Source organism: Hemiscyllium ocellatum, chromosome 19 (genome assembly GCF_020745735.1).
Source record: "Hemiscyllium ocellatum isolate sHemOce1 chromosome 19, sHemOce1.pat.X.cur, whole genome shotgun sequence".
Classification (NCBI taxonomy): Eukaryota; Metazoa; Chordata; class Chondrichthyes; order Orectolobiformes; family Hemiscylliidae; genus Hemiscyllium; species Hemiscyllium ocellatum.
Genome location: NC_083419.1, coordinates 5,596,744 through 5,611,066, shown reverse-complemented (window position 1 = coordinate 5,611,066; position 14,323 = coordinate 5,596,744). Strand labels below are relative to the sequence as shown.

At 41.4% G+C, this 14,323-nt stretch overlaps 1 protein-coding gene across 4 annotated transcripts in view; it reads right to left on the bottom strand.

Moving 5' to 3' along the window:
• Positions 1 to 14,323, bottom strand: part of tmem117 (transmembrane protein 117) — a 365,044-nt gene that overhangs the window by 198,257 nt on the left and 152,464 nt on the right. For all 4 annotated transcript variants that reach the window (XM_060839212.1, XM_060839213.1, XM_060839215.1 and 1 more), the window contains one exon: positions 4,028 to 4,127. In XM_060839212.1, coding sequence (XP_060695195.1) covers positions 4,028 to 4,127 — 100 coding nt within the window. The remainder of the gene's footprint in view (positions 1 to 4,027; positions 4,128 to 14,323) is intronic.

Genomic DNA, 14,323 nt, shown 5'->3' with positions numbered 1-14,323 from the left:
TGTTTTCTATAGATCCAGATACGAGGCAGTATATTGAGTGTTAAATGAAAGGTCACCATGTTGAAGTGTACATTTTGTTTCCCTCTTCACATATGCTTCCTGACCTATCAGATGGCTCCAGTTTTCTTTTTAATTTGTTCACGTGAAGAGGGCTTCACTGGCTAGGCTAGCATTTATTGCCCAGAGCACTGTTAAGAGTAAACCACATTGCTGTGGGTCTGAAGTCACATTCAGGATCGACCAGGTAAGAATGGCAGTTTCTTCTCTGCTAGACATTAATAGAGTCATAGTCATAGAGATGTACAGCATGGAATCTGACCCTTCGATCCAACCCGTCCATGCCAACCAGATATCCCAACCCAATCTAGTCCCACCTGCACCTAGCCCATAATCCTCCAAACCCTTTCTATTCATATACCCATCCAAATGCCTCTTAAATGTTGCAATTGTACCAGGCTCCACCACTTCCTCTGGCAGCTCATTCCACATGTACCACCCTGTGTGTGAAAAAGCTACCCTGTAGGATTCTTCTATATCATTACCCTCCCACCCCAAACCTACACCCTCCAGTTCTGGACTCCCCAACCCCAGGGAAAAGACTTTGCCTATTTACCCTATCCATGCCCCTCATAATTTTGTAATGCCTCAGCCTCCGACACTCCAGGGAAAACAGCCCCAGCCTGTTCGGCCTCTCCCTGTAGCTCAGATCCTTCAACCCTGGCAACATCCTTGCTAACCTTTTCTGAACCCTTTCAAGTTTCACAACATCTTTCCGATATGAATCCTATTAATGTTTTCTGACTATCGACAATGGATTCATGGTCAATGTTATTAATTCCAGATTTTTATTGAATTTTAAGAAGATTTGTAGCTCAGGTAGAGGTTCTGGATGTAGGTTTGCTTGATGAGCTGGAATATTCATTTTCAGACGTTCCATCGCCATACTAGGTAACATCTTCAGTAAGCCTCTGGATGAAGCATTGCTGATGATTCCTGTTTTCTATTTGTATGTTTGGATTGGTGATGTCATTTCCTGTGATGACATTTTCTGTTCTTTTTCTCAGGGGGTGGTAAATGGGTCCAAGTCAATTGTTTTGTTGATAGAGTTCCAGTTGGAATGCCGTGTTTCTCGGAATTATTGTGCACATCTGTTTGGCTTGTCCTAGGATGCATGTGTTGTCCCAGTCGAAGAGGTGTTTTATTGAATTTAAATTCCACCATCTACCACAACAGGATTCAGGTCCTGGACCCCAGAAAATTACCTGGGTCTCTAGATTAACAGTCCATGATAATAGCATTCCGCTGTTGCCTCTCCTGTTTCTGTTTTTATTTCAGTGTAAAATGTCAAACCTAATCACTTTGGTACCTATTGCAAAGGTCACTATTTTTAATGTTGGTCCATGGACTGAAACTGAAAAAAATGGGTGTAAAAATGTGAACTTTAAAAATGTGTCATGAGTGGTGCAATTATGACAGAGTTGAATTTCTCCAGCCCCCGAATGATGTGAGCAGCAGCAAGGTATTTTTAAAAATGCGGTGATCTCAGAAAAAAAAATTCTTGAGTTGAGAAAAAAGTCTGATTCTGCAGCCATTTCTTAGGACAGTGAGATCAGAATCTCAGCAGTGAGTGGCAAGAAGCTTGAATACATTTATACATCATTAGTACCCAATTCACCGCACTTATATGGAGTTTTCTATTCTTCCATGCACTAGGGAGAAACTAGATAGCGCCAATACTGAAAGTCAGTGGGGGGTACACTTGGCACTTCAAGTTCATCACTTGTTCCCCTGGCTCTCTATTTTGGCCATTTGACCCCAACATCCTAGCTTACTTTGTGGCCAGCAAGCACCCGCACTCTCATTCCCCACCCCTCCATCCATGAAAGTTGGTGTTGGACACAGACCAGCCTCACTATAAGTCTGGGTATCTCTCCAGCTCACTCTGAATACAGTTCTCCTCTTCAATATTACACTTCAAAGCATACCGACACCCACACGTAATGCTGCTGCTGAGCTATTTTGCGTACAGAAACAAGCACCAGTCTCATGGACTGAACCTCTCAGGGCTCCTTATTTAATCTTTGTACTCCCTGATTTTGCATCGCCATGGATGCTCACAGCATTTGCGGCATGCTTCATCTTATCTTTTTGCACTTATTTGCTGCCTCATTTAGAATTTAAAAGACACAGTATTTCTTTGTTGCCTTGCAGACACAAACCTTGTCATGATTGTCAGCAGTGAACAGTCAAAGATGATGCCTATGTTGTTTTTTGGTATCATGATATGTCAATGTCACAACTACACCATGTCCCAGCCGCTTAGAATCAAGGTACTGTATGCGCTTCAGATAAATAACTTAGGTCTCAAAGTTTAGGAGGACTGGACCTTAGTTGGGCAAGAGAATCAAGGGCTTATTGAATTCCCAGGAATTGGTCATGGTTAGTCCAGTAGTCACAGGCATGTCAGTCATGGCACTGTGCAGCATGAGTCCAAGGCATGGACCAAATTTTCCTGCAATGAGATGAAGGGAGTGATGTATTATGATGGCAGTGCATGCAAGAGCAGTGGAGATGTGGCAGCAGGTGGTGTTGAGGTATTCCCACTGAGTGAGTGGCAAACACAGAGGGCAGGAAGGTTTAGTAATTTAGAAGTGAAGTGGGTTGAATTTATTTAATGGATATTATGTGTAGGATAATAAGTGTTTTAGTCTATAAGCCTTGGTGAGATGAATGTACAAGTCAGACTTAGACTGACTGGGCCCAATGAGCTTAAGATCTCAGAGAGAAGATGGTGGCCCTTAACCTTAGAGACCTTCTTCCTGCACTGCTGTGCATTGTGTTTCACTGGGGACACAGCACTGACCTAGGGTGCCAACCTAGTCCAAGCTAACAATGTTGGTGGCATATCTTCCTTTGCCATTCAGTAGGAAAAACAATGCCCACCTTTCCACCACCCCACCAACCAGCACTTCCAGGTCACTGAGGCAAACTGTGGGGCTAATTTGCCTTTCTCAGCCATTTCTTCAGGATAATAATACAGGACAACAGTGTGAGGACAGCTCTGGGCTTGCTATGCCCGAAGTGGTGTGGATTTGAGCTTTAAATATGGTACCATCAGTGTGAACATCCCATAGTCTCAGCAGCAGCCAGCACTTCTGCTGCATGACTTTATGATGAGGCCAGAGTGGTGAAGAAGAGTGAAAGATTGTGCAAGAAATGTTGACAAGGGCCTTGGCAACTGGCTACTATGAATGTCACCCCAGAAAAAACAAGTCAAAAAAATGGGAAAATACAGCTCAGTTTACATCCTGGAAATAGCCAAAGTAAGAAAGCCATCCAATGTCATAAATCAGTTATTAATCCCAGCTTCAGTTTTGATGAAACATCTCAAATTCGGAATTGGATTCTCCACATCCATTACAAAATGTATACACTTTATTCAGAGATAAATTTGACTAGTGCATGATATTGATTAGATTCCAATACATTCTAGAAAAAGATGTAGCCACTTGCCATTCATGGACTCCACACTTATTGGTTTGCACGGTTTTGCAATTTCTGTAACATTGTGTAAATATTATTATGACTACCCACTGATGAAACTTTTATGGGCACATTTTCCGCACAATAGATAAGATATATTGTCCGCATTCATATCTTAGCAAGTACGAGTTTTGTTTTGCATGCTCAAGTCCTGTGCACAGTAAGACATTGGTGCATATACACCAAGTGAAAAAGTGTTCACGATTCTAATATTTTATCTTCAGATGACAACCCAGATCTTCCAGTTTCCTGAGTGTCAGAAATCAACGGATGACCCCAAGCCATATGTCAGGGCTTCATGGAAGCTTTGACATGTGACCTTTGCAGAAATTGCCTGGGAAGTTGGAATTTAGAACCACAATACTTTTTAACACATCAGCTCATTGTAAAAAGAATATTATAATCCAAGAGAAGAATTAAAGTTGTAACATTTTGCACCTTTAGTTAAGCATCAATCAGAAAATAATAGAAAAGTTAGCCTCACCATCCAGGCTGTGACAAAATCTCCCAACCAGGTTCCAACTGCTGCTAGCTTCATGAAGGTTTCATTCCTCATGCCCATGTATTTGTTAATGAAATAAGGACTGTGAAAGAAATATAGATTATTAGTATTATAATAGAAAACAAACCTAAGATATTCATCAGATGGTGTTTCTCCCCTCCATAGAACAGTGGATTTTGACACGGCTGGTAGAACATATGAACCTACTCTTTCAATCAACAGAAATTTGAAATGTGGCTTTTCAGTTTAATTAGTAACAATTCAAAACCAGCTGATAAGGAATCTTTTATAATGTTTACATATCTCTATTAGCCGAATAAACTTTTTTATTCCATTTGTAAAGACAGTCATCCAGCACCCTGTCACACAACCCTGTAACTGACCCCTGGCCATTCTTATGATGAGTGGTGTTCAGCAAAAACATGCAAGTAAATTTACAAACTCACACATATACAGTGCAGAACGCAAACTCAGCATGTCCCAAAGTGACAACTAATTCAGTACAACATATAGGAAAGGTTTCCAAAATGTTCTCGAGTGAAACCACATTTGTTCAAAGAGACTTGAGAATACAGGGTTAGTGCCTGTGAGGTCCCAAGTCCACAATGAAACAATTAGGGCAGATATTTTTGACCTTTGAAGAGACAAAATAAAACTCCATAATTCTGGTAGACAGCTGCATTATGAATGTGAATAAATTGTCAGTCTAACTACATGGGTAAAGAAGAGTGTAACTGAATCAAGCATTATGGCTAACACAATCCAATACAAAACAGAAATCACCACAAGGCCCTCATACATGACCTTCATTAAGCCTCATCTAGAATACTGTATCCAACACTGGTCTCTTTACATGATGATGAGATTAATACGTGTCAAAACCATGGAAAAGGTTGATAGAGAGCCATGAAATTAATACCTTTAGTTATCAAGACAAAGGTGGCAGTTGTGTCCTTTTACTTTAGAAGAGAGTAGATTTAGGAGTAGATGATTCAAGTGATGCATTTAAAATGCCAAAGGAATTAGATGGTGTCTGTGTGAATACATTATTTTAATTAGACTGTCTAGGACAATGAAGGAGCAGCATTTTATTTCTGCGCATTAATTTGTATCTGTACATAAAGTTTAGAAACGATCTTATTCAGCTAATACGCTTTTCAAGCTGATTTATAATATTTCTAAACAATAGTTCGTATCGATCTTTCCTGGTCACGTTACAGCAAGTCACATGCTAAAATGCAGGTCAACAACATATATCATTGAACTTTTCAGGCATCTGGGGGGACAGATGTAATTTTAGACAGCCGTTTCTCCCTATTAGGCAGGGAGCAGTCATACTTAACTAACAATTTGTAGACAACTAATAGAATAAAATGAGTAATTGGCATTATCCTTATTGCTTATCTTGACACCTTTTTTTCCAGTTGTTCACTCTCGAGACACACATACATGAAAACATCATTACATATCTAGCCAACTGGAAAAGTGCTCGGTATTCCTTCTTCCACAGACTTTCCAAATGCTGAACTTTATTGAAATGACAAGGTTCTTCTATGTGATTGCCCCTTCCACCCGGGATGCTTTGGCTGGTCACCAGTAGAATATGAAACCCATTAAAGACAAATCCTCATTCCCACACAACTTTCAGAATGGTCAAAGGACCATAAGAGTAATGTTGTCTCTGCATTCCTTATGCTAATGAGCTCTCTACAAGTAAACAATCATACAGTCATAGAGATGTACAGCGTGGAAACAGACCCTTCGGTCCAACTCATCCATGCCGACCAGGTAGCCCAACCCAATCTAGTCCCACCTGCCAGCACCCGGCCTATATCCCTCCAAACCCTTCCTATTTATATATCCATCCAAATGCCTCTTAAATGTCGCAATTTGTACCAGCCTCCGCCACTTCCTCTTGCAGGTCATTCCATACACGTACCATCCTCAGCATGAAAAAGTAGCCCCTTAGGTCTCTTTTATATCTTTCCCCTCTCACCCGAAATCTATGCCCTCTAGTTCTGGACTCTCCAATTCCAGGGTAAAGACTTTGTCTATATATCCTATCCAGGCCCCTCGTAATTTTTGTCACCCCTCAGCCTCCAACGCTCCAGGGAAAACAGCCCCAGCCTGTTCAGCCTCTCCCTATAGCTCAAATCCTCCAACCCTGGCAACATCCTTGTAAATCTTTTCTGAACCCTTTCAAGTTTCAAAACATCTTTCTGATAGGAAAGAGACCAGAATTGCACGCAATATTCCAACAGTGGACTAACCAATGTCCTATACAGCCACAACACGACCTCCCAATTCCTGTACTCAATACTCTGACCAATAAAAGAAAGCATACCAAATGCCTTCTTCACTATCCTATCTACCAGCAACTCCACTTTCAAGAGCTATGAACCTGCTCTCCAAGGTCTCCTTGTTCAGCAACACTCCCTAGGACCTTCCTATTAAGTGTACAAGTTCTGTTAAGATTTGCTTTCCCAAAATGCAGCACCTCGCATTTAAGACCATAAGACATAGGAGTGGAAGTAAGGCCATTCAGCCCATCGAGTACACTCCGCCATTCAATCATGGCTGATGGGCATTTCAACTCCATTTACCCGCATTCTCCCCGTAGCCCTTAATTCCTTGTGACATCAAGAATTTATCAATCACTGCCTTGAAGACATTTAGCGTCCCGGCCTCCACTGCACTCTGCGGCAATGAATTCCACAGGCCCACCACTCTCTGGCTGAAGAAATGTCTCCGCATTTCTGTTCTGAATTTACCCCCTCTAATTCTAAGGCTGTGTCCACGGGTCCTAGTCTCCTCACCCAATGGAAACAATTTCCTAGCGTCCACCCTTTCCAAGCCATGTATTATCTTGTAAGTTTCTATTAGATCTCCCCTTAATCTTCTAACTCCAATGAATACATTCCCAGGATCCTCAGCCGTTCCTTGTATGTTAGACCTACCATTCCAGGGATCATTGGTATGAATCTCCGCTGGACAAGCTCCAGTGCCAGTATGTCCTTCCTGAGGTGTGGGGACCAAAACTGGACACAGTACTCCAAATGGGGCCTAACCAGAGCTTTATAAAGTCTCAGTAGCACAACGGTGCTTTTATATTCCGACCCTCTTGAGATAAATGACAACATTGCATTCGCTTTCTTAATCATGGACTCAACCTGCATGTTTACCTTTAGAGAATCTTCGACTAGCACTCCCAGATCCCTTTATACTTTGGCTTTATGAATTTTCTCACCATTTAGAAAGTAGTCCATGCTTGTATTCTTTTTTCCAAAGTGCAAGACCTCACATTTGCTCACATTGAATTCCATCAGCCATTTCCTGGACCACTCTCCCAAACTGTCTAGATCCTTCTGCAGCCTCCCCACTTCCTCAGTACTACCTGCCTGTCCACCTAACTTCGTTTCATCGGCAAACTTCGCTAGAATGCCCCCAGTCCCTTCATCCAGATCATTTATAACGTGAACTGCTGCAACCCCAACACTGAACACCAGCTGCCATTCCGAAAAAGAACCTTTTATCCCAACTCTCTGCGTTCTGTCAGACAGCCAATCCTCAATCCATACGAGTAGCTCACCTCGAATACCATGGGCCCTCACCTTGCTCAGCAGCCTCCTGTGTGGCACCTTATCAAAAGCCTTTTGGAAGTCTAGATAGACCACATCCACTGGGTTTCCCTGGTCTAACCTACTTGTCACCTCTTCAAAGAATTCCAACAGGTTTGTCAGACACGACCTCCCCTTACTAAATCCATGTTGACTTGTTCTAATCCGACCCTGCTCTTCCAAGAATTTAGAAACCTCATCCTTAATGATGGATTCTAGAATGTTACCAACAACCAAGGGTAGGCTAATTGGCCAATAATTTTCCATCTTTTGTCTCGATCCTTTCTTGAACAAGGGGGCTACAACAGTTATCTTCCAATTATCCGGGACTTTCCCGGACTCCAGTGACTTTTGAAAGATCTCAACCAACGCCTCTGCTATTTCCTCAGCCACCTTCCTCAGAACACTAGGATGTAGCCCATCGGGGCCAGGAGATTTATCAATTTTAAGACCTTTTAGCTTTTCTAGCACTTTCTCATTTGTAATGGCAACCATACTCAACTCAGCCCCCGACTTCCTTTAATTGTTGGGATATTACTCATGTCTTCCACTGTGAAGACTGACGCAAAGTACTTGTTAAGTTCTCCAGCTATTTCCTTATCTCCCATCACTAGGCTTCCAGCATCAGTTTGAAGTGGCCCAATGTCTACTTTTGCCTGTCGTTTGTTTCTTATGTAATGTAAGAAACTTTTATTATCATTTCTAATATTACTGGCTAGCCTACCTTCATATTTGATCCTCTCCTTCCTTATTTCTGCCTTTGTTATCCTCTGTTTGTTTTTGTAGCCTTCTCAATCTTCTGATTTCCCAGTGCTCTTGGCCACTTTATAGGATCTCTCTTTTTCTTTGATACATTTCCTGACTTCCTTTGTCAGCCATGGTGTCTAATCCCTCCCCGGATAATCTTTCTTTTCTTGGGGATGAACCTCTGTACAGTGTCCTCAATTATACCCACAAACTCCTGCCATTTTTGCTCTACTGTCTTCCCCGCTAGGCTCTGCTTCCAGTCTATTTTCATCAGTTCCTCTCTCATGCCCTCATAATTACCTGTATTTAACTGTAACACCATTACATCTGATTTTGCCTTCTCTCTTTCAAACTGCAATTTATCTGAATTAAACTCCATCTGCCACTTCTCAGTCCATTGGCCCATCTGGTCCAGATCCTGTTGTAATCTGAGGTAACCCTCTTCACTGTACCCTACACCTCCAATTTTGGTGTCATCTGCAAACTTACTAACTGTACTTCTTATGCTCACATCCAAATCATTTATGTAAATGACAAAAAGTAGACGACTCAGCACCGATCCTTGTGGCACTCCACTGGTCACAGGCCTCCAGTCTGAAAAACAACCCTCCAATACCACACTCTGTCTTCTACCTTTGAGACAGTTCTGCATCCAAATGGCCAGTTCTTCATGTATTCCATGAGATCTAACCTTGCTAATCAGTCTCCCATGGGGAACCTTGTCGAATGGCTTACTGAAGTCCATATAGATCACATCTACCGCTCTGCCCTCATCAATCCTCTTTGTTACTTCCTCAAAAAGCTCAATCAAGTTTGTGAGACGTGATTTCCTACACACAAAGCCATGTTGACTATCCCTGATCAGTTCTTGCCTTTCCAAATACACGTACATCCTCTTTCTCAGGATTCCCTCAAACAACTTGCCCACCACCGACATCCGGCTCACTGGTCCATAGTTCCCTGGCTTGTCTTTACCACCCTTCTTAAACAGTGGCACCACGTTTGACAACCTCCAGCCTTTCGGCACCTCACCTGTGACTATCGATCATACAAATATCTCAGCAAGAGGCCCAGCAATCACTTCTCTAGCTTCCCACAGAGTTCTCGGGTACACCTGTTCAGGTCCTGGGGATTTATCCACCTTTACCCGTTTCAAGATATCCAGCACTTCCTCCTCTGCAATATGGACATTTGCAAGATGTCACCATCTATTTCCCTACAGTCTATAATCTTCCATATTCTTTACCACAGTAAACACTGATGCAAAATACTCATTTAGTATCTCCCCCATTTTCTGCGGCTCCACACAAAGGCTGCCTTTCTGATCTTTGAGGGGCCCTATTCTCTCCCTAGTTACCCTTTTGTCCTTAATGTATTTGTAAAAACTCTTTGGATTCTCCTTAATTCTATTTGCCAAAGCTATTTCATGTTCCCTTTTTGCCCTCCTGATTTCCTTCTGAAGTACACTCCTACTTCCTTTATACTCTTCTAAGGATTCACTCGATCTATCCTGTCTATGCCTGACATATGCTTCCTTATTTTTCTTAACCAAACCCTCAATTTCTTTAGTTATCCAGCATTCCCTATTCCTACCAGCCTTTCCTTTCACCCTAACAGGAATATACTTTCTCTGGATTCTCATTACCTCATTTCTGAAGGCTTCCCATTTTTCAGCCATCCCTTTACCTATGAACATCTGCCGCCAGTCAGCTTTCAAAAGTTCTTACCTAATACCGTCAAAATTGGCCTTTCTCCAATTTAGAACTTCAACTTTTAGATTTGGTCTATCCTTTTCCATCATTATTTTAAACACATTGAATATGCTATTGATCTTGCTAAATACCTATTAAAGGCACGGATTTCTCAGTTGTGCTTTCTCTGTACTTCACTTCAGCTCAGAGGACGAAGTAAGTAAATGTACCATTTCCTATGTACGCATTTAGAAGAGATACTTTCTTCATGTTAACTCATTAAGGACACTATCAGTGCTGAGAGCAAATGGTATGTAAACAATGATCAATAATCACATTTGTTATCCAAATACCTTGTTTGCAGTCTCTAGACAAATAATAAACAATAAAATGGTTCTTACAGTCATGTGAACCAAGAAACACTGAATGCATTAGGATAAGTCTGATTCGCTTGAATGAAACAACAATGGTTTAAGAGGGAGCTTAGTGTTGTCAGAAGGGGTTACTTTAAATATTTTTTTTCTCTTTCTTTCTACTCTAGCACCAGCTGTCTTCCTTGTGTTCCAAGATGAAATGAATAAATGTGTTTAATTATTAAAAATAAAGACAACAGTGGGTTGATCCATTTGTACAGGAGTAAAATCTCGATGTGAAAGCTTCTTTTTGGGTGTCACTTTTATAAAACTGCAGATGCCATTAGAATACATTATTAAACAACTGAGTAAGAGATGTCCTATAAATCATAAAATATCAATAAAGTGTTCGTAGTTAAATTCCTGATGCGGCTTCATTAATGGAAACGTGAGATGTACAATGACTGATTACTTCCACTACCTTAAAATAACCATCTTGAGGAGAGCGGGGATTTATATCTGCATTAACGCAGAACTGCAGTAACTTGGATTCAATCCAGCCTGTGAAAATGATCCGATGGGAGTTGTTCTTTCTGTGTAATTATGATCAATAATTCTAGTGACCTAGATGCACATCTAAAACTGTAGCCTTGAAGATGTGCCTAAACTGCAAAACAGAAAGGCAGATTTTCAAATACAATGGCACTGGTTCATTAATTGACAAGAAAAATAATCACAACATTAAAAAGCATTTCCTAAACTTGAAAGTTCTGATGCATATCTGTGTACAATCAAACCCACATCAAATTACCAAGAATTATTATTTGTTCTTCAGTCAAGGATTGATTGAATTCTAATTTGACCAACTGTCCTGATTATATGGGAAAAAAATTTAAAATGAAAACAAAGCAATTGATTAAACCAATAACTGATTGTACACACAAACTTCCCTTAAACACTAATTAGTGTTTTTGTTACAAAATTTTGGATTCAGCATTATCAAAGTTATAATTTTCCCATTGCCCAAATGGTGAGAATGGGAATCCAGCTGCTGAGTGAGGCATGATTTGATTTGATTTAATTTGATTTATTATTGTCACATGTACAGAGATACAGTGAGAAGAATTGTTTTGTGTGCTAATCAAACAAATCGCACCTTAAGAACAGAGTGCAGAATATAGTGTCACAGTTACAGAAAAGGTGTAGAGAAAGTTCAACTCTAATATATAAGAGATTCATTCATAAGTCTGATAACATTGGGGAAGAAGCTGTTCTTGTTTTCAAACTTATGTATCTCATGCCTGATAGAGAAGAGTATGATCGGGCTGGGAGGGATCTTTGATGGTGTTGGCTGCTTTCCCAAGACAACAAGAAGTGTAGACGTGGTCAATGGAAGGAAGACTGGTTTTCATGTTGGACTGGGCTTCATTCACAATTCTCTGCAGTTTCTTGTGGTCTTGGGCAAAGCAGTTGCCCTAGTAACCTGTGGTGCATCAGATACACAATAGAAAGTATCATATCTATAAAAATTGGTAAGAGTCACTGTGGACATGCTGAATTTCCTTAGCCTTCTTAGAAAGTAGAGGCATTGGTGTGCTTTCTTGACAATAAAGAACAAAGAACAAATGAACAAAGAACATTACAATGCAGGAACAGACCCTTCGACACTCCAGGCCTGTGTCAATCCAGATCCTCTAAATCTGTCATCTATTTTCCAAGGATCTGTATCCCTCTGCTCCCTGCCCATTCATATATCTTCCAGATGCATCTTAAATAATGCTGTCATTCCCGCCCCTCCACCTCCACTGACAACGCAAACCAGGCACCCCAAACCTCTGCATAAAGAACTTTCCACGCATATCTCCACTAAGCTTTTCTCCTCTCACTTTGAACTCATGACCCCAAGTAATCAAGTCCAGCACTCTTGGGGGAAAAAGTTTCTTGCTATCCACCTTGTCTACACCTTTCATGAGTTTGTAAACCTCAATCAGGTACCCCCTCAACCATATTCTTTCCAATGAAAATAATCCTAATCTACTCAACCTCTCTTCATAGCTAGTGCCCTCCATAGCAGGCAACTTCCTGGTGAGCCTCCTTCGCGCCCTCTCCAAAGCATCCACATCCTTTTGGTAATGTGGCGACCAGAACTGTATGCAATATTCCAAATGTGGCCAAACCAAAGTCCTATACAATTGTAACATAACCTGCCAATTCTTTTACTCAATACCCCATCCAATGAAGGAAAGCATGCAACTCTACTAACCTGCGTTCCCACCTTCAGGAAACAATGGATCCGAACACCCAGATGTCTCTGGACATCAAATTCCCCCAGGACTTTTCCATTTACTGTATAGTTCACTCTGGAAGTGTATCGTCCAAAATGCGTCATCTCGCATTTGTCTGGATTGAACTCCATCTGCTATTTCTCTGCCCAACTCTCCAATCTATCTATGTTCTGCTATATTCCCTTCATTACCTGCTATTCCACCAATCTTAATATCATCTATAAACTTGCTAATGAGGCAACCTATACCTTCCTCCAAATCATTTGTGTGTCACAAACAACAGTGGTCCCGGCACGGATCCATGTGGAACACCACTGGTCACAGGTCTCCATTTTGAGAAGCTCCCTTCCACTACTACTCTCTGTCTCCTATTGCCCAACCACCTCCCTATCCATCTCGCTAGTTCACCCTGGACCCCATGCGACTTCACCTTCTTCATCAGCCGACCATGGGGGAGGCTTATCAAACATCTTACTGAAGTCCATGTATATGACATCTACATCCCTTACCTCATCAATCAGCTTTGACACCTCTTCAAAGAATTCTATTAGGATTGGAAGACATGACCTTCCCTGCATGAAACCATGCTGCCTATCATTGATAAGCCCATTTTCTTCCAAATGGTATGTGCCCTATCCCTTCGTATCTTCTCTAGCAGCTTCCCTACCACTCAAGGCAAGCTCACAAGTCTGAAATTACCTGGATTATCCCTGCTAAATTTCTTAAACAAGGGGACAACATTAGCAATTCTCCAGTCCTCTGGGACCTCTCTCATTTTCAAGGATGCTGCAAGATATCTGTTAAAGCCCCAGTTATTTCTTCTCTCGTTTCCCTCAGTAACCTGGAATAGATCCCATCCGGTCCTGGGGACTTGTCCACCTTAATGCCTTTCAGAATATCCAACACTTCCTCCCTCCTCATGCTGACTTGACCAAGAGTAATCAAAAGATCTATCCCTAACCTCAACATCCGCCATGTCTCTCTCCTCAGTGAATATCAATGCAAAGTACTCATTAAGAATCTCACCCATTTTCTCTGACTCCACCCATATCTTTCCTCCTTTGTCCTTGAGTGGGCCAACCCTTTCCCTCGTTACCCTCTTGCTCCTTATATATGAATAAAAGGATTTGGAGTTTTCCTGAACCCTGCTCGCTAAGGATATCTCATAACCCCTTTTAATCCTCTTAATTCCTCGTTTCAACATGGTCCTACATTCCCGATATTCTTCCAAAGCTTCATCTGACCTCAGTCACTTATACATTATGTATGCATCCTTTTTCCTCTTAGCTAGTCTCACAATTTCACCTGTCACCCATAGTTACCTAATCTTGCCATTTCTATCCCTCATTTTCACAGGAACATCTCTCTCCTGAGTTCTAATCAACCTCTACTTAAGAGCCTCCCACATATCGAATGTGAGTATACCTTCAAACAGCTGCTCCCAATCTACATTCCCCAGCTCCTGCCGAATTTTTGTATAGTTGGCCTTCCCCCAATTTAACACTTCTTTTAGGACCACTCTCGTCTTTGTCCATGAGTAACCTAAAACTTATGGAATTGTGATCACGATTCCCTAAGTAATTCC